Source organism: Protomyctophum bolini (assembly GCF_963924005.1).
Source record: "Protomyctophum bolini genome assembly, chromosome: 9".
NCBI lineage: Eukaryota > Metazoa > Chordata > Actinopteri > Myctophiformes > Myctophidae > Protomyctophum > Protomyctophum bolini.
The window spans coordinates 27,600,362-27,619,324 of record NC_137870.1 but is presented as its reverse complement, the minus strand read 5'-3'; the positions used below and the strand labels follow the sequence as shown (position 1 = coordinate 27,619,324).

At 43.7% G+C, this 18,963-nt stretch overlaps 2 protein-coding genes and 1 pseudogene across 4 annotated transcripts in view; 1 reads left to right on the top strand and 2 right to left on the bottom strand.

Annotated features, from left to right (window-relative positions):
- Positions 1 to 3,401: 3,401 nt before the first annotated feature.
- Positions 3,402 to 5,315, bottom strand: LOC308321805 (broad substrate specificity ATP-binding cassette transporter ABCG2-like; the record flags this gene model as incomplete). Its single annotated transcript, XM_080772896.1, has 1 exon — positions 3,402 to 5,315. The coding sequence occupies one exon, from the start codon at positions 5,313 to 5,315 to the stop codon at positions 3,402 to 3,404; it is 1,914 nt and encodes a 637-aa protein (XP_080629022.1).
- Positions 5,316 to 6,544: 1,229 nt separating this feature from the next.
- The window catches only part of LOC308320885 (septin-4-like), a 28,657-nt gene continuing 16,238 nt past the window's right edge, over positions 6,545 to 18,963 (bottom strand). For both annotated transcript variants that reach the window (XM_080771595.1, XM_080771594.1), the window contains exons 6-11: positions 17,669 to 17,786; positions 16,459 to 16,560; positions 13,702 to 13,798; positions 13,298 to 13,460; positions 12,510 to 12,609; positions 6,545 to 9,627 (exon numbers count right to left, since the gene is read on the bottom strand). In XM_080771595.1, the coding sequence (XP_080627721.1) occupies positions 9,559 to 9,627; positions 12,510 to 12,609; positions 13,298 to 13,460; positions 13,702 to 13,798; positions 16,459 to 16,560; positions 17,669 to 17,786 (649 nt within the window). In that variant the 3' untranslated portion in view covers positions 6,545 to 9,558. The remainder of the gene's footprint in view (positions 9,628 to 12,509; positions 12,610 to 13,297; positions 13,461 to 13,701; positions 13,799 to 16,458; positions 16,561 to 17,668; positions 17,787 to 18,963) is intronic.
- LOC308321217 (tRNA N(3)-cytidine methyltransferase METTL6-like) lies at positions 14,648 to 16,282 on the top strand (annotated as a pseudogene). The gene is made up of 3 exons: positions 14,648 to 14,698; positions 14,922 to 15,581; positions 16,247 to 16,282. The product of its transcript is annotated as a tRNA N(3)-cytidine methyltransferase METTL6-like (transcript).

The following is an 18,963-nucleotide window of genomic DNA, read 5'->3' as shown; positions in this document are numbered from 1 at the left end:
ATAGTGCGTGGCAAAGTCGCTCTGGGATGAGTGCGCGCGTAGCGCGCACGAAATTCTAGTTGTAAACAAGTGTAATGCTGTCCACAGTAACAGACAGTCCTTGTATTGAGTTGTGCTTTCATGTGAAATGTAGCCATGCTGCAAAACTGTTACTTCAATCAATCTTATCCAACACAACAAAACATTCTAATAGCCTATATATAGTTTTGGATCCGAGTAATTGTAGTGGTTCCGTGGCTCAAATGGGTCTGAGAGGCTAAATGTAGCTCTTCTCAACAACATTGACGACACATGTGGTTCTTTATGAACGGGCAATTGGGCATTCTTCTCATCCCAGCTGTTCCATGCCTGGTTAACCGGCATGCCCACACAAAAACAATAAACACACAACACAAACAACCAGCAAAGTGCGTCACGATACAAAAACATTGACCAAACAAACACAAAGAAAATGCGCGATGCGCAGGCGAACGCGTCCATCAAACAAACAACGCAACAAACACCAATCCAAACACGACAATACCTCGTTGGCCGACGGTCTGTCGCGGAAAAGTCCCCCTGCATCCCGAGTTGCTTTTAGAGTCCTTTGAAATGTCTCTTTGACTTAATGTTTTTATAACTTTAGCAGTGCAAACGCAATACACTGCTGCACGTGTAGTGCTTCCTTGTTCAGACCAGAGTCTGAATGAGCGAGACACGGCTTGCAGCACCTGTGTGCAATCACTGCACTGCAATGCCAGGCAATCATGCATCAACCAGTCAACCATCAGAGAAGTTATCATCACACGTTTTACATTTTAACCTTAAATGAAATCAATTATGACAGAGACAAGACTCTGAGTGTGAATATGGAAAGCAAAAAGTTTAATCTAAGTAACAATTTTGAATGTGTGTGGAGGAAGCAGCAGCCCACCTCCTTTCAGCACAGATGGTATTCTCTTTGGTTTTTCATAAGCTTACCGTGTTCATGTCTTCAGTCAACCACAGCACACCCACACACTGTCCTGTGAGACAATAAAAATGTTTATCAGCTATTAAAGACACACATTGATGAGGAAATGGGGAAGGTAGAATGAGAAATCCACAATGGGAGGACGGAGTGCCGCCTCGTTAATTTCTTGACTTCCTTGACATTAATTAGGAAATATACTGAAAAGGAGAGGGGGAGGAGACTGGTTCTGCTGGGAGTTGGAAAGTCCAAATTAATGCCTTGTCTCCTGTGTTTCAACATCTATCATGGGCTTCTTCAGTGGTTGTTGTCAGGGTTCCATTTATAATCACACATCACATTGCAACGTGTCATGAGCTTGTAGATGTGCTATTTTCACCATTTTTGAATGAATTTTGAGGAATGGGCCCACTGCAGTGTTAATTTTGTCAATTACCCTTTTCCACTGTGAAAACTATAAAACTATAAGTCATGATGACTAAAACTATGACTATGAATATATTGTCAATTTCGTCAACAAATACAAACTAGGAGAAGATATCCAGTAGAAAATAAAAGACAGGTCTTTGTATGGTTACACTCAGGTGTTGCTCTCTGAAAATAGCAGATCTACAAGCTCACTCAGCGTTGTGAGCTTGTAGATCTGCTATTTTCAGCAATGTGTAAAATCAGTCATCATCTACAGTTGATTTTTGTTGCAAAAGTTTTATGATATAAAGTCGACTAAATAATTTCAGATGACTAAAATATAACTAAACTAAACGAAATCTTAATCAAAAGACTATGACTACAACTAAAATCAAACTTTGCTGCATGGTATTGTGTGACAATAACAATTCTATCTGCTACTGGAAGCAGCTTGGCTGCTGTAAAGGACTTTCGACATTGGCATGGAGCCAATCGTAAATCCTGCTGTCGGGCAATCATTTTTGAGTGGTGCAACCACTCCTATAGACAGCTATGTGTGTCCCTGGGTCCCTGGGACTGTCCCTGGCTGGCTGTGTCCGAGCACGAACATAGATTTTGTTTGGTTTTCACAACCAAGTGTCACTGTTGTAGCCTAACACACATGCACGCACGCACGCACATGGTAACTCTCTCATTTCTCTACCGTTTCGGACGCAGGACGGCTCGCCGGAACCGGGCCGACACCCTGGGCGCGTTCCTGTGGGTCTGGCACCATTCACTTCACACAGGTTTGATTTTTGTTTAATTTGGGGCCTTGTCATTTCTACTACGTAATCACACTTTTTGACCGCTCCATTACACAGCTGTGCCTGTGTGTGTGTGTGTGTGTGTGTGCGTGTGTGTGTGTGTGTGTGTGTGTGTGTGTGTGTGTGTGTGTGTGTGTGTGTGTGTGTGTGTGTGTGTGTGTGTGTCTGAGCACGGACAGCTGCAACACCTTGCCAATACCTCTGGATGGCACTGTTGAGCAGCGACACACACACACGCCAGGGAGGAGGAGGAGGGCTAGTATGTATAGTTGCACCGCTCAGTTCACACAGGTGTCTTTTTCTCTCTCTCGCAACATACTGAATATTTCATCAAGGTATTGAGTAAGACTGAAAAACTGCGAGCGTCGAGGAGTGGAGCTCAGACGCCAACAAAATAATGAGTTCACTACTACAAGACCACGAGAGATTGCAAGAGAAGGTATTGGACTTATAGAAACGAGGTCTCGACGCCAGAACCTGCGTTTATACAATGTTGCAGAAGACAACGAGGGGAATAACATGATGGGGTTCATTAATAACTTCATCAAAACTGAGTTAGCACTGGACATTGACCTGGGCATACAGCGCTGCCACAGATCCCTCATTCCCTGCAAGCCACCGCCGACCGCCACCCCCCGTTCAATCATCATGTGCTTTCAGTGTGTGTATATGTATGTATGTGTGTGTATGTATGTGTATGTGTATGTATATATATATATATATATATATATTATCCCTTGATTTTCTTTTGTGTTGCACTGTTCTTCTGAGGGAAAACATCACACTTGTTGCGCCTGGCAATTAAAAGTTTGTTCTGCTGTAGGCCTAAACAAACATTAAAAGTCCATAGAGTTGACTGCCACATGACGTCACGTTTGGTGCCATAAACAAACATTAAAAGTCTATAGACTTGGCTGCCACTCTATGTTTGTCAAAAGTGCTCAAAACAAACATTAAAAGTATTTCTGCAACCAGTGTTGAGCACCCAGTAAGTCCATAGACTTGGCTGCCATATGACGTAATTTCAATAGTCAGACAATATAGTGGTATCCCCCCCCTAAAAGAATAAAAAAATAAGAAGATATGAAGATGAAAGGTTATATCTTTAATAACCTAAATAATGTGTGTGTGTGTGTGTGTGTGTGTGTGTGTGTGTGTGTGTGTGTGTGTGTGTGTGTGTGTGTGTGCGTGTGCGTGTGCGTGTGCGTATGTGTGTGTGTGTGTGTCAATAGGGCTTTTCAAGTAAACTTCTTCATAAAGGTAAGTTTCAGGTAGGCGATGAAGAAGAAGATGAGGGTCATGACATTCAGACCCACATGATTCTTCCACAGATCCCATGTGGTGTACCCTACTCCTAGGTAATCCAGGTACTGTTCCCCTGTGCATATTAGGCCCTCTAGGCTCACACTGCAGTTGGTAGAGTCAGGAGACACAGTGGCGTTGGACATCACAAGGTCCTCACAGAACTTCAAACCCACAAACTCGTTGATCTTGAGGGCAACCAGACCATAACGAGGAAGACTTATGTACTGGGCCCAGGCCAGCCAGTACTTGACGCTGGGGAGGTGCACCAGCAGACCAGAGAAGATCATCATGAAGGCGAAGGTGATGGTCATCATGACGGCTGATAGAGAGACCGTGCTCATGTCTGCTGACATGGCCATGGTCAAGGCTGCAGCGGTGTACCCCACCGCCAGCACCGTCAGTATGAAAGTGAGAAAGGCGGAAGCTGTGGCTTTCAGGCCAATCATGTAGTAGACAATACAACAGAAGATGAAGGTGGGGATGGTGCGCAAAGTGATGATGTCAGCCAGGATCTTACACAGGAAGTAAACAGACACTCGGTAGTAGCCACTGATGTATTCATGCACGAAGAGCTTCCGCTCAGTGATGAAGAGCTCAGCTGCAGACAAGGAATCGAAACACATGAAGGTGGAGATGAAGAAGAGGACTCCCATCCTGTTCTGGATCCCACTCTGGTCAACTTTGGTCTCAAAGAAGGTAGCACCCACGATGAAAGCCAGGATAATGTCCACTCCCAGCTTGGCCACTGAGATCTGCGGCTTCAACATGAGATCTTTGATGGTTCTCTTGAGCACCCAGTAGAACTGGTGACAGAAGGAGGTGTTATAGGTGATAATGCCGTACCGTGGCCGGGTGATGCACTCTTTACCCTGGGTTATACGCTCCAGCTCAGCCTGCGTATCCCTATAGTTTGAACTGTTCCTGTACTCCTCCAAAAGGCACTCTTCAATGCTCTGTACAGGGCTGCTTGACGCCTCAATATCCACTTTGTCAGAGCCCTGCATCTTGGTGATAGTGGTGACAGTAGAGTCCCCATTGATGACATCTAAAAAGAAGTCTGCTGGGTTGTTGTGAGGTTCACAGGCATAGCCAATGTTGGTGAAGTAGTCCAGAGCATTTTGTGCAGGCCCATGGTACACCATTTGGCCACCAACTAGCAAGGTCAGGCTGTCAAAAAGTCTGTAGATGGAATACCGCGGTTGGTGGATGGTCATGATGATGACGCGTCCATGACTGGCTATCTTTTTCAGCAGCAGCAGGACAGAGTTGGCAGTGCTGGCATCCAGGCCTGTGGTGGGTTCGTCTAGAAAGAGCACAGAGGGGTCACTGATCAGTTCCATGCCAATGCTAGTCCTCTTCCTCTCCCCGCCCGAGATCCCCCGTTTCAGCTGTGAGCCCACCTTGGAGTCTGCCACCTTGGTGAGTCCCAGCTCTCTGATCAGGTGATTCACACGAGCCTCCTTCTCCCCCTGAGGCACAGAGCTTGGGAGGCGCAGCGCTGCAGAGAAAAGGAGGTTCTCCCGCACCGTCAGTGTACCCATCACCACGTCATCCTGAACCACATAGCCTGAGAGACACTTGAAGTTGGGAGGCTGTGGAGCTCCGTCTATGAGAACCTCCCCAGAGAGACCTGCCGGGTCTTTCCTTGCAGCGAGAATATCCAGGAAAGAGGACTTTCCACTCCCTGTCGGTCCAAGAATAGCGTTCAGACCAGGTCTCATGATTCCACTGAGGTCCACCAGTATTTTCCTGTGTGTGGTCTTTTTGCAAATGTAGCCAGATTTAATCTCCACGTTGTACTGTATGTTGTGAAAGCTCACAGTGGAGCTAGAAGACTGCCTGGCCATCCCAACAACTGTCATGACATTAGGCAGCTTCGGGAGTAAATTTGGTCCCAGAGATCTTTCGAGAGAGAGTCGGTCATTATCTTAAGCTTGACCTCGCAGACCCCCGCAGCCTTATCTGGCAAACTCCCGACCATAACCGTATATAGAGTTTTCCCAGCAGCCACGCCCAAATATGGTGTTCACCAGTAAAGACCACAGCTTCAAACACATCGCTTTCAGGTTTATATTTACAAAAATCACACCCGTGTGAAGTGAGGGGTGCTAATATAGCGGCGCGCCCCTAGGCTATACACTGACACGGAGCAAGACAGGAACGCCACGTCACATCCGTTTTTTTACCCTGGGCAGAATTTTCTATGGCTGCCAATGCAACTTTTTCCAATCCTTAATCACATACGGACAAACATCTATGCCGATAATATCTAACTTGCTGAGGTAACGTGCCTTGTCCACGGGCAACAGATCTTTCAACGTATGGCCTTGCAAATACGTCTGATAATCGCTACTCTGCGCAATATTGTTTTGGAAATGCCGTGTCTTCTATCTAGAACCTCTGCTGCAGGAACACTCCATCATCACAGTTCCTGTTTACACTGAGCATGTGCAAACCTCCCGCAGGAGCCTAGGCCGCGCCTCCGTGCGGACCCACGGTGTAGTATAGAGGAGGAGAGAAGTCCGGTCCGCGGCCCAGCGTGGAGAGACGAGGAGTTACTTCTATCTGGCCTACAACATGTAGGGAGAATTTAAGAGGACATGAGAGAGAGAGAGAGGTCTGGCGTGATCCGACGACGGCGACAGCAGGCACTGTCTGAGCAGAGAGAGAGCTCCTGAGGTGGGATCTAGGTGGACCTTTTATTTGGGCGTGGAGTTTTCACTGGCGAGTGGATGTCTTGACTCAGTCCGTGTCATAGGCTGCACACGCCCTGGTTAGAGCACCTGACAGGTAAACAATACTGTGGCATAATGTTCATTGTCCATCGCTATCATAGCACACGGCACTCATCAAATAACACAGAAATGAAACACAGCATGCATAATCAAAATGAAACACAAAATATAAATAAAGCAATAAAACACAATATAAAGTTAACCATTTATCATGCTGCTCTACATGGCACTGTGCATTCCTTGACATTAAACCAAATGGCATTTTCCACTCTATGACACACACACACACACACACACACACACACACACACACCAAAATGAGTTGCAGAGAGGCACTTGAATGAACTTATATTCCTCTTTTATTACAATTTTAGATCTAGTATCATCATCATCATCTCTATCCACATCACATTTATAAATGTATTTATTACATAAATATATTCCAAAAAGTAACGACAAAAAAAAGAAATGTCATATAAAACAAGAGGGAAAAAATTACCTGACTCCTTCCACTTATACTGTATCTTCTTTTATAGTCTCTAAAAGCTTAATGAAATACCAGGGGAATGTAAATTACAAAAATATTGTAAATTAAAACATAAAACATGTAGCATTGTAGCATGTAGTCATTTGAAACATTTGCATTTACGTAGAGATACGCAAGTGTCTGGGTGCAAAAATATCGTATGAGAGAAATTATTTGCTATTTCTTTATTTAATCTTTTTTTGCTATTTTCACTGTTATCTGGGTGCAAAAATGTATCACTTAATTACGTACGCCGAACAGCGAAATACTCGATCTACAAGCTCACAGTCACAATGCGTCGCTATTACAGTTTTGAACGTTGTCACCTAAAAAGACAAGGCGAAAATAGGGGTTGAAAGTGGTTAAATCAAATTTTCATTCAATCATTATCAACTTTTTTCCAGAGACAATATTCAACATAAATTGGAAAAGTCCAGAGACATCATACTACTGTATCTGTACCCAAAATGGAAGAAATAACTTATCTCAGCATCAACATGCCTTTCCTCCAAAGACATTTTAAAAACCTATTCTCTAAATGACCCCAACAACCTAAACCTAACAATTAATAAACTAATAAGCCTCAAGCAATCTAAGGAACTGTTACAACCCAGACAAAAACAACTGCTCTACATTAATTATTGTTGCTGCGACCTTCTAATCGTCTCAGAGAAAACAGAAGAGCCTTGTCTTATAAAAATCACAATGAGAAATCTAATAACTAACAAGCATCATTGGATGAATGCCGTCAAATCGGTCCGATGCTGTCGGATGGAGTCACAATATAATGTCTCTATGGGTACAACTCAACTTTATGTGAAGGCTTTCCTCGTAATTTAACTTAAATATAACATGCTGTAGTCGTGATCAGTGGCAAGATCCTATAGAAAGTCAAACAGAACTTCTTATATTCACACTGTCAAGCATTGAAGGGTGGACAACCTTGTGGCTTTATGCATAACTGCATAAACAAAATGTTTAAAATAATCCATTAAGTGATTTGTAAAAAGTGTATATAATAAATGTGTTACAAAGTTAAAGCTCTACATTGTGATAATTTTTATAGTGTGTTCAGTAACAGGGTTCTATCCGTCACTCACCAGTTCTTTAGTCAAGCAGAAAATAAAATCTTAGTTTACCTTTTTTTTTCTTTGTGTAAATGATCTTTGTGGGGTTCTCTTCGGGTTTACTAAAGGGGGCTCTGTTACTGAACAAACATTCATACAGTAATTATCATCAGAATATAGAGCTATTTAACACTTGTTTTAACAAAAAAATAAGTCCTTGTATTACTACAGACTACAGTAAATCAAATTATCACACAGTTGAGTAACGTCTCGATGAAAATCTACACAAAATATACACATTCATTCAGACAATAGCGTTACCAAAACAACTTACTATTGTATTCTGTGTTCTCTGACACATTAACAACTTAAGTAACAATGCCATCCAATAGCAAAACATGTTAACAAATGTAACATATATAAAATTTAAATTAATACATTATATCTGCAAGTTGACCTAGAGATAATAGTAATAAAAAAATAAAAAAATTAGAATAAACTTTTTTTTATGGAAGAATGTGCTTAAGAGGACAGGTCATGAACCTGCCATTTTGCAAGTAAACCTTATATTTGTGTGACACTAAATCAGTGGCTCTCAAACTGAGGCCCAGGGACCCCGAGGCACGTATCAGCAACTCCGAGTGTACAGAGAAGACAGCTGAACCCTTCACACTTCCATGATCTTTCCCTGAAAAGTCACATGTTCCCCCCTATTCGGGCACACTTTCTCCATGAAAAGCTTTGGATTCCCCACTGATTTGGCCATTGAAATTCTCAATATCGTACAATCTGTACAAATGCACGGGTCCATTTGTAAACTCTCAGAGTTAGGATGTCATACTGTAGATGGCTTAATGCATACCAAACAGGGGGTCCCTTGAAATCTAAAAGTTTGAGAACCCCTGTACCAAATAATATTCAGACCTGACCACGCTGTACTCCTTCACCCATCTCACCGTTTGAAGTTGACCACGCACTCACACTCAAGTGTCAACCCATTCAACGTATTTTCAAGGCATAAAATGTTCTTACTTTTGACAAGATGGCAACAAGGGAACAGCAGACTTTCTCCTGCTCTAGCTAAACCTTACCATCACTGACTGGCGTTAACAAGAGCAAATTCTGATAGTCAGGGTGGGGCGACATTCCCTGGTCAGCCCTGCTGTGGACAGTGCTGCCATAAAGTCAGAACAGAGAACAGAGAGGTCTGACAGCTGAAAAATGTCTCATCATCATTCGTGCTTCTCCATGCTTCCCGATACATGTCGGGTTTTTTTTCTTGTTCTTTTTTTAGGAGGTGAAAGCCCAATTAAACATAGTCGTACAGGGGAGGGGGGGTGGGGGTTGGTTTCACAACACATTGCATCTGTACGGAAGGCCAAATGTCTTTAGACGCAACGTGTACAGATCCCATTTTGTGGAAAGTCACAATTTTGTGCGTACCACCTATACGCTAAAAGATTATGTTTTAACACAAAATGATGTCCGTACACAAAATTGATGTCTGTTCAAATAACGTTTAAAGGCATTTTAGTGTTGTGATCGTCCATGCACACATTCCACATTATACACTGTGATCTTATAGATTATAGACCACGCCCCAACGTACCACCAAGTATAACTTAGGCAAGAGGAGCGATGGTTGGGTGGCGACACTGTAGGAATGTAAATTGACTGGAGTGGAGGTTTCCTGGGGTTAAGCACTGAGGCTACTACAGTAGTATCTACTACTGTACTAGTACTACTACAGTAGTATCCTGGGTTAATAGGCTTCTTTTTGCGTATGCATCTGTTCCTGGATCTTCGTCAGCATCTCTTGCATCCGTCGCAACTATGAAAAGAAAAGAAAAAAAAAGTCAATGACAGAACCACTGTGTGTGTGACGCTGTAGTGTGATCAAGTATAAGGTATTCATTTACGAAGAAAATTCGAATAAGGAGGTGACAACAATGCCTGACAACAATGATATACACTATATGGTAAAATAATAAAATGATAATTGGTGCATTTCTATAGCGCTTTTATCCAAAGCGCTTTACATAGGCTAGATTGTGCATTACATCACCCATTCACACACACATCCATACACCGATGGCGGAGTAAACCGAGCAAGGCACCAATCTGCACATCGGGAGCAATTAGTGGTTCAGTGTCTTGCTCAAGGACACTTCGACATCAACTCTGAGGGAGCCCGGGATCGAACTCGGAGCCTTACGGTTCCCATCCGGCCATTCTACCGGCCACTCTACCCCTGAGCACTGCCGCCCCGTATGAAATGGCACGCCCAAATGAGGGACGCCAGGGTTCAAATGGGTAAGGATACAGATGCTGGCTGTCTGCACAAGCTTCCATTCCAAAGCTATCGTTTACACTCAACTGCAGCCACATGCCACAGATACAGTATCCACTATCTGCAGGGTGCACAGTCACAGCCCAGCTTTGGACAGCTGATCCTGTCGGGACAAATCGATTAGCACTCAGCGAATGAGTCCCTCTAGGTCACGTGACCTGGCGATGCTGGCCAGAGGGATCTACAGGGTCAATGAATTTCCAATTAATGTGCATTGGATAAAACTGCACTTGAGAGACTTTGTTTGTATAATCAATAGTGTTCTAGTGAAGATGTGGGTTTATTAAGCCATGGGTTCCTTCCTACCACACATTTCCAATGGAATTCTTTATTCAAGTTTGGAAATAGAAGCTTTAGATATTTTAACCACATGTGCAATTAGTGAGTTCACGCACGCACGCACACACACGCACTTAATGTGTTTTTATAATAGTGTTTACTTGTGTGTCAAGTATAGATGCATTGATAAGTCCTTCATGTTCATATTGATCTATTACTGTATACAGAAACAAACTTAAGAGTTACACAGGAAAAATAAACAAATGAAGGAAAATATGACATTTATTCTTTAAAAAATAAATATAAACATAAATCTCAGATGGAGAGAAAGCAGGGACTCCCATACACAATGGGCTGGGATTATGAACCAATCTAACTCCAATCTGGATAGGAAATCAGATTTGGGTTGGATTTAGACATGTACTGCAAGTACAGATCAAGTGTTACTAACAGATAATGTTACCCCTGGTTCACGGTGTCAGTATAGCACTGTGACCCAGAGGGATAGCACCCTAGTGCACTGGTGTCAGTATAGCACTGTGACCCAGAGGGATAGCGCCCTCTAGTGCACTGGTGTCAGTATAGCACTGTGACCCAGAGGGATAGCACCCTCTAGTGCACTGGTGTCAGTATAGCACTGTGACCCAGAGGGATAGCACCCTAGTGCACTGGTGTCAGTATAGCACTGTGACCCAGAGGGATAGCGCCCTCTAGTGCACTGGTGTCAGTATAGCACTGTGACCCAGAGGGATAGCGCCCTCTAGTGCACTGGTGTCAGTATAGCACTGTGACCCAGAGGGATAGCGCCCTCTAGTGCACTGGTGTCAGTATAGCACTGTGACCCAGAGGGATAGCGCCCTCTAGTGCACTGGTGTCAGTATAGCACTGTGACCCAGAGAGATAGCGCCCACTAGTGCACTGGTGTCAGTATAGCACTGTGACCCAGAGGGATAGCGCCCTCTAGTGCACTGGTGTCAGTATAGCACTGTGACCCAGAGGGATAGCGCCCTCTAGTGCACTGGTGTCAGTATAGCACTGTGACCCAGAGGGATAGCGCCCTCTAGTGCACTGGTGTCAGACTTCGACGCTCTACGAAGCTTATTTAATGTCTAGAGTAAAGCTACCGCAGTAAGCAGTTGAGTACCGGTATAAAATAAATAAATAAAACTGAATATGGATGGACACATAAAGCTGTATTATAATACGATTAATATCATAACTTAAGTGAAATCAAACAACGGTCTATATAACCTACAAATTATTAATGCAGGGGTCTGTTTATATATAACCTACAAACTGTATAATGTATAATGAATCTGCATTTGATTGTATGTGTTGACTTTGCTTATTGTAAGTCGCTTATTGTAACTAGCTCTGGATAAATGCCTAAATTGTATAGATTGTATTCCTACAGTGGTCTGTTTATATATAACGTGCACTGTTACCACTACAATGGTCTGTTTAAGACAGACGACCCTATTGGGTCCTCTGTCTATACCGTCTACAGTAACAGACGACCCTATTGGGTCCTCTGTCCAGAACAACCTGGCCGTCACCACTGCTTCCTAAATCATCCTAGCCATGAGCGAGAACACCCACAACTCTTCTTCTAGGGTCCAATCATGCTTTTTAGGGGGAATGGTGGGCATGTTCTGTTATGTATCTTTACTGCTAAGCACTGCCTCACTGTGGCCTCTAAACGTATTTACGTATGATCTGTTAATCAGTGACGTACAATCCAGTGGTTCTCAACATGGGGTCCAGAGGGTTTATAGTTAAAACCCAAATGGACCCTTACAGGTACCTCTGAGAGTGTACAAATGGACCCTTCCGGGTCCATTTCGTTCCATTTGTACACTCTCAAGAGTTATGGGGGTAATGGGCCCAAACTGGGGCTCCTCTTTTGAGAACCACTGGGCCAATCAGGAGGCTTGGGGCTGGCAGGGCTGAGGCCCAGTGTCGGCCTGATGCTCGGGGTGATGCCGGGCCTCATGGTCATCATGGTGAGCCTGACTGTGATCATGATGTTCACCACCATCATCATGGTGGCGCTTTGCGTCCTGCTGGAGCTCGGCGTGCTGTACCTCCTCGTCTTTCTCTTTGATGAGTTTCTCCGTTTCGCTGTCGGCCACACCAGGCACCATGGGGATGGGGAAGTCCGTGCCGCTCTCCCTGGTCAGCTTACTGCACACAGATACACACGCACACTTGATATTTGTAGTAGATCTCAGCAACATTTGATGTAAAATTAACTTGTGCAATTGTTGAATTTATTCTATAAATAAACGTGAACGCCAAGGACAGAATGATCGTGTCAAAGCTGTAGAGAGATGAGATCACTATCACTTTTAAAGCTACAATCTATACGTTTTATGTGCGTTGTCTCCCAATGGAAAGAGGTAATAAAATACAATGGTCAAACTACAGTAAAGATTGCGTCCCATATAGTGTCCAATCCTAGATCCTTCCATTGAGAGAAATGTCTAAATGGAAGGGTAGGGAGCTTAGAGTATATATGAATAGAGACGGCACCCGAGTTCTCCTCCCATTCACTTGCATTAAGTTTCTCTAAAGCGCATGAGGCGATTTCACTTCTCCTTCCGGGTAGGAACAGAGTGCATTCTGGGATGGATTTTCCCCAAACACATGAACGCGCTGCCGTTGACTATCATTGCACGTGTTCACGTGCGTTCACGCATGAAACAGCGTTCACGTGTCATCGTGAACATGCACAATGATAGTCAACGGCGGACCAGCGCGTTCATTCTATTCATATATACTCTAAGGTAGGGAGACCATAGGGGATGAAACTTTGCTTTATCTTTGTTGTGTATGGTACGCAGCATAATGCAGTTGTTTGCATGAATCATACTTGCGCTTGCGTTCCTTCACCACCATGCGGGTCATGCTCTGGATGCACTGGGCCCGGTAGTTCTCGTAGTGAGTCTCCCGCGTCACGTCCTTCAGGTCCTGCATGTGCGTCCGGACCAGCATGTTCCTCAGCTTGACGAAGTCACAGTGAGACGAGTTCTCCACTGTCAAACACAACATGACAGAGACAGACCGTTAACCGAGCCTATGTGAACAGTAGGGTGACGGCTTAAATTATACACTCCCTATAATTGATCTTTAAACTGCGCTGGAGTAGGTATAATTGTAGTTTAAACAATTAAGCCCTCTTTAAGTGTTTAAAAATGCACCACACTGATCTTGAAGAGCTGCTTGGTGTGATACATCATAGAACAACATGCAAAATGACAACAAAGCCTGCAGTACCTTCAACTATCCCCCAGGGGTACAGACGGCCTCGAACCCTCTTCCCTTTGGCTTCCACCACTGTGTTGCTGCCAATCACTGCAAACGGAATGCTGTCCTGGTGAAGAGAAGAGAAATAAAATGTATGTTTCTCATCACTTATTTCATGCCTTTTCCCTCAACTCCAGGTCACTAATTATCTTTCTCCACCAAGCCAAAGGGCAAAGGGTGCAAATTATGTTTTTTTTCTCTAGTGTTTTTGTTTGTTTGTCTGCAGTAAATCTTGCAGAAATCAGTCACGAATGTTAAATTGCTTTTGGAGGAACAGGGACTGAGGGGTCTTCTTGGCAGGCGTTTTTTTCAACGAAATACACAAAATGGATTATGGAATACATGCTTTGTACAATGATGCCCTACCGACTTCATCATACAAGAGTGTCACACAAAAGTAATGAAAATAGCAGATCTACATATTTCACTAGTTTACATTTTTTTTATCATAATAAAAAGGGGAACCGTTTTGCACAGTTTCAGCAACAATACAGTATAAATGTTTTCCTTCTCCACACTCCGGGCTCCGGAGTGATTCAAGTAACTGCCATGGCTTCAAAATGATGCTGACTGACCAAGGAGCTCAGTCAGCAAATGTGACTGATTTGGAACGGATGTCAATGGGGCTCGCTGATAGGGCAATAAACCCATGAATTACAAGCGTGCAAATGGCTTCCCACATGAAGAAGAACGAATACATGAAGAATTCATTTCCCAGCTGAATAGGAATTATATGTCTGATTACAGTTGGTGGAGGTACAGCATTGTGTTAACGGCTATGTCACATTGCATCGTTATATATACACACACGGTATAACGCTTTTTTAAATGAATAGCAGCAAATATCATTTGCAGTCACTTTGGGACAATTTATTGCAGCTCAAAACCTTTTGAATACTAAAGCCTCAGAAGTAAAATGCGTTTAGAGGTAGCAGCTCTGTTTATACGTGGTCTAGAGGTCTACTCAGTACAGTATTACATTGGCTAACCTTCATTTATATTTAACAGTTCACAAATCTTGCTGCTGCAAACTCACTTTGGGTGTATATCAATGTGAGGAACAAAACAAATCAACAAATATGGTAGTGACTTGAGGCCTGACAGTAAGGTTTGAGCATGGCACTCCAGATGAATGCCGAACTGGATTCCAACATCGCAGCTCCCAAAGAACTGAATGACCAAACCAACAGCATCCAAGAACAGTCGGAGAAAATGACAGACGTCTCGTTTATGACTTCAAACAGCTGAAGCTAGAGAAAGACGTGCAGAAAAACTGGGATTTGTTCTGTAAGAGAAACACGACACATTTCTTCAAGGACAGGCACTGGACCAGAACGTTTGAAGAGCTCAATAAGGCCTGTCGACAGTTTGAGTCCCAGCGGCTGGTGTTGCTTGAAGCAGGCTGTGGGGTAGGAAACTGTATCTTGCCCCTCCTGGAAGAGGATCTCAATATATTTGTTTATGCCTGTGACTTCTCACCATGAGCTGTGGACTTTGTCAAGCAAAATCCATTGTGCTGCCCTGAGCGGTGTTGTGCCTTCCAGTGTGACCTGACCCACAATTATTTGAGGGACAATGTGCCAGACAGCAGTGTTGATGTGGTTACACTTATCTTTGTCCTGTCAGCCATCCACCCTGACAAGATGAGGCAGGCTCTGGAGAACATCTGCAAGGTGTTAAAGCCAAGAGGAGTTCTCCTGTTCAGAGACTATGGCCTCAATGATCACACCATGCTTTGCTTTAAAGCTGGCAGCAAGCTGGGCTACAACTTATATGTCCGACAGGATGGTACTAGGTCCTACTTCTTCTCTAAAGAGCTCCTGGCTGAGTTGTTTGAGACAATTTTAAATGTGTTTATTTATTGAAAAATAATGTAGTCTGTGTGTTTGACTAGCCTGGCCCAGCCAGCGTGCTTTCTTGTCTAGAGGGGCGGGCGTGCATGGAGCAAGCGCTGGAGAAATATTGGTTCACCAATAATTGGTGCACTGCTTCTCCTTGTGGAGAGGGGGAGGGCTGTCTGAGACAACATGTAGTCCAGGAAGGAAGTGGTGACCAGTGCCTGTGACATCACAGGCACTAAATATTTAAAAACAAATATTACGCACAAAAATGAAAAGGAAAGTTCTTATTGTGTCCTAGACATTAAAATAAGATCTGGTTGCAAAAGGGGTGGAGTGTCCCTTTAATGGAAGTAATGTGCAAACTAAATATTTACCTCCCACTCTCTTCCATTATGTGTAAGTGAATGGGCATGCTTCCTATGGTGAAGCAAATTCCAATCTTCTTCGTGTGGAGTTCAAACCTTGACTCCACCTAGCAAAGAAGTATGTGTAATTGTAATTGGCCTCCGACATACGTGGTAGGTTAACACTAACACTAACCTGTGGCTCCCGACATGTGTGGCAGGTTAAAACTAACCCGTAGCTTCCTGTGAGGGAGGTTAGGTTTAGGGTTTGGGTTTTGGGTAGGGACATGCACCTCTTAAAGAGTCTCTTTCTGTGTCTCCTATTGACAGATGACCCGTCATCAACTTATTGGCACTGGAATGTGACAAAAACGAATTAATTCAAGGCTTCACGGTGAGCGACACCCACAGCCACAATACTAAAGGGAGCGAGAACCAGTACCACCCACTTCCAAAACAAATATGGGTAAATTCTCCTTTTACAGCACTGCCACCCAGACGTGGAATGCCCTGACAGTATACTGTAGGTGTCCGGGTCTCACTTTTAGCTCCTGGTCTTGCTGCTTGAAGTCCTCGTCCTCATCAGAGTCACAGTCGGGGAACTGGTAGATCTTGATGCCGTACTCCTCGATCTCCTCCCGGATCTGCAAGGACATCAAGGTATTAAGGTGGTTGCACACCGGTGCGTTTTTTCCGCTGCGTTTTGAGGGTCCTAAGGTAGTAGGCTATCACTAGTTAAAATAATAAATCTTTACACCCCACTAGACCCTTATACAGCTGCGTAAAACAGATACAATCGGTTGAACCGGTCCGAAAAAACGCTATACGGACAAAATATTTGGCGCAGTGTGCAAACGTGATTGACATAAAGGTGACATAAAGGTGTTTTTTCTGTAGGGATGTCCTGATCGGAACAGGTGATCGGAAATCTGAGCCGATCATGTCATTTTCAAATGATCGGGAGAAATAAATCTGAGACTTTCTTTTTTTTATTTCAATACAATAATGTGTCTAAATAGGATTCAAAGACAGATGTATACACAATGATATTTTGTGAAAACTGTCATGTTTATGCTAGATGTTTGTCCTCCTGGGGCACTAGTTCCAGCAGTGGCAAACATTAGTAGGCCTACCATCTATCTCTGAATGATAGCTAAAGCCATGCAAATGGTGTTTTCCCTACAAGAGTTTTAACTTTGACTTCAGTTCCATAAGCTGTAGTTGCAAGATTCACTCAATCTAATTAACCAATACATCATTATTTTTGCTATGATTCCCTGCATTCATATGACTAGAGTGACATACATTTCTCACATGGCATAAGTGTTGTAATGTAATGTAATGTATGTAAAGATATAATATAAAGAGCAAAAGAAATTGATCGGGACATCCTTAGTTTTTTGTGTTTTCTTTTTTTTTTACGTCTCCCAAGATTCTCTCCGATATTCGGCCGAAAAAACGCACCAGTGTACAAACACCTTTAGATTAGAAAATCAAGAAAAGTTTTCGCGGCCCACCCATCAACACTACATGTTCACTAATCACTATATGCAACAGAACACCTGTGTAGATCAGGGATTTTCAACCATTATTAAAGATCTATGAGGGTCCATTTGGTTACCAACTCTCCATCTATTAGCTGGGGACCACCTGAAATCCCCTCAAGGACCACTGGTGTAGATGGAACATGTCTCATTTGAAAACCACTGGTGTAGATGGAAGTGGAACATGTCTCATTTGCAGCAGCCTTGCCTTGATTTTCTTCTTCTTGACCTCAGTCGGGGTGAGTGTGTCTGCCTTGGCCAAGATAGGCACGATGTTGACCTTCTCGTGGAGGGCTTTCATGAACTCCACATCCAGCGGTCGCAAACTGTCACATACGGGAGACACAATAAGACATCATAGCGCCATCATCAACGCACAACGTTTGCATGCGTATATAGTAGGCTATTGAACAATGATTGCTGGGTTTTCTAGGGGGTAAAGAACGGTTATGGGGAAAATGTGATTTTTTTTCAGCCTTTGGTGACTTTTGCAATTGGTTTTGTTACAAGTTTAAAATGTGGTGACCCAATAACCACATGAGCTCTAATGTGTGTGTGTGTCTCTCTCTCTCTCTCTCTCTCTCTCTCTCTGCACAGTATCTGTCCTATAAAGGGTCAGAAACAGCCCCCTGCAGACAGTCATGGTTACAAGAGAGAATTATGGCTTTCAGCATTCGGCAAATGTAGGGTGGCGGCTGTGGCTCAGGGGTAGAGTGGATGATAACCGCAAGGTTGCCAGTTCGAACCCGGGCTCCCCCAGAGTTAGTGTCAAAGTGTCCTTGAGCAAGACACTGAACCCCTAATTGCTCCTGATGTGCTGGTTGGTGCCTTGCATGCATGGTTTCCGCCGCCATCGGTGTATGAATGTGTGTGTGAATGGGTGAATGTAATGTACAATCTATGTAAAGCCCCTTGGATAAAGGCGCTATATAAATGCACCATTAACCATTTAGCATTCCTGAAATACTGCTGAAATCTCCCTCCCGTTACTATAGACACCCCGTTTAAAAAATAATCTACATAGACCAATCCTTCTGATCACCTTGTATTCATTCATCTCACATCTTGGGTATGAATAACACATTTGCAAGCGTGCATTGTGGGATTTCTACCACACAACCCTCTGTTGAAGGCTAGCCTATGATTGCAATATAGAGTATGTCACCCTTCATGAGTGTGTGACTGTGTGTTCCATGACTGGCCACCAGAGGGAGCTCTTTTATCACTAATACTGTAGTGGTCACATTGGGGATAAACGCAGTGGCATCGCACATCATGCACAAAGTGCACTAAAAAGTACCACATCAGCGTTTAGTCCTAATGACTGGTGAGTATTGCAGCAGATGGAAGTCTCCCTGGCCTGGAGGAAGGACAGAGTGCCTTTAACTCCAGAGTACTAGTGCTGCTGCTGCTTAAGAATGCATGGGACTGAATACACAGCCTGTAGAAACAGGTACATCAGGCTAATGTACTTTGCCGTTTGATGATGCCCCATACAGGATA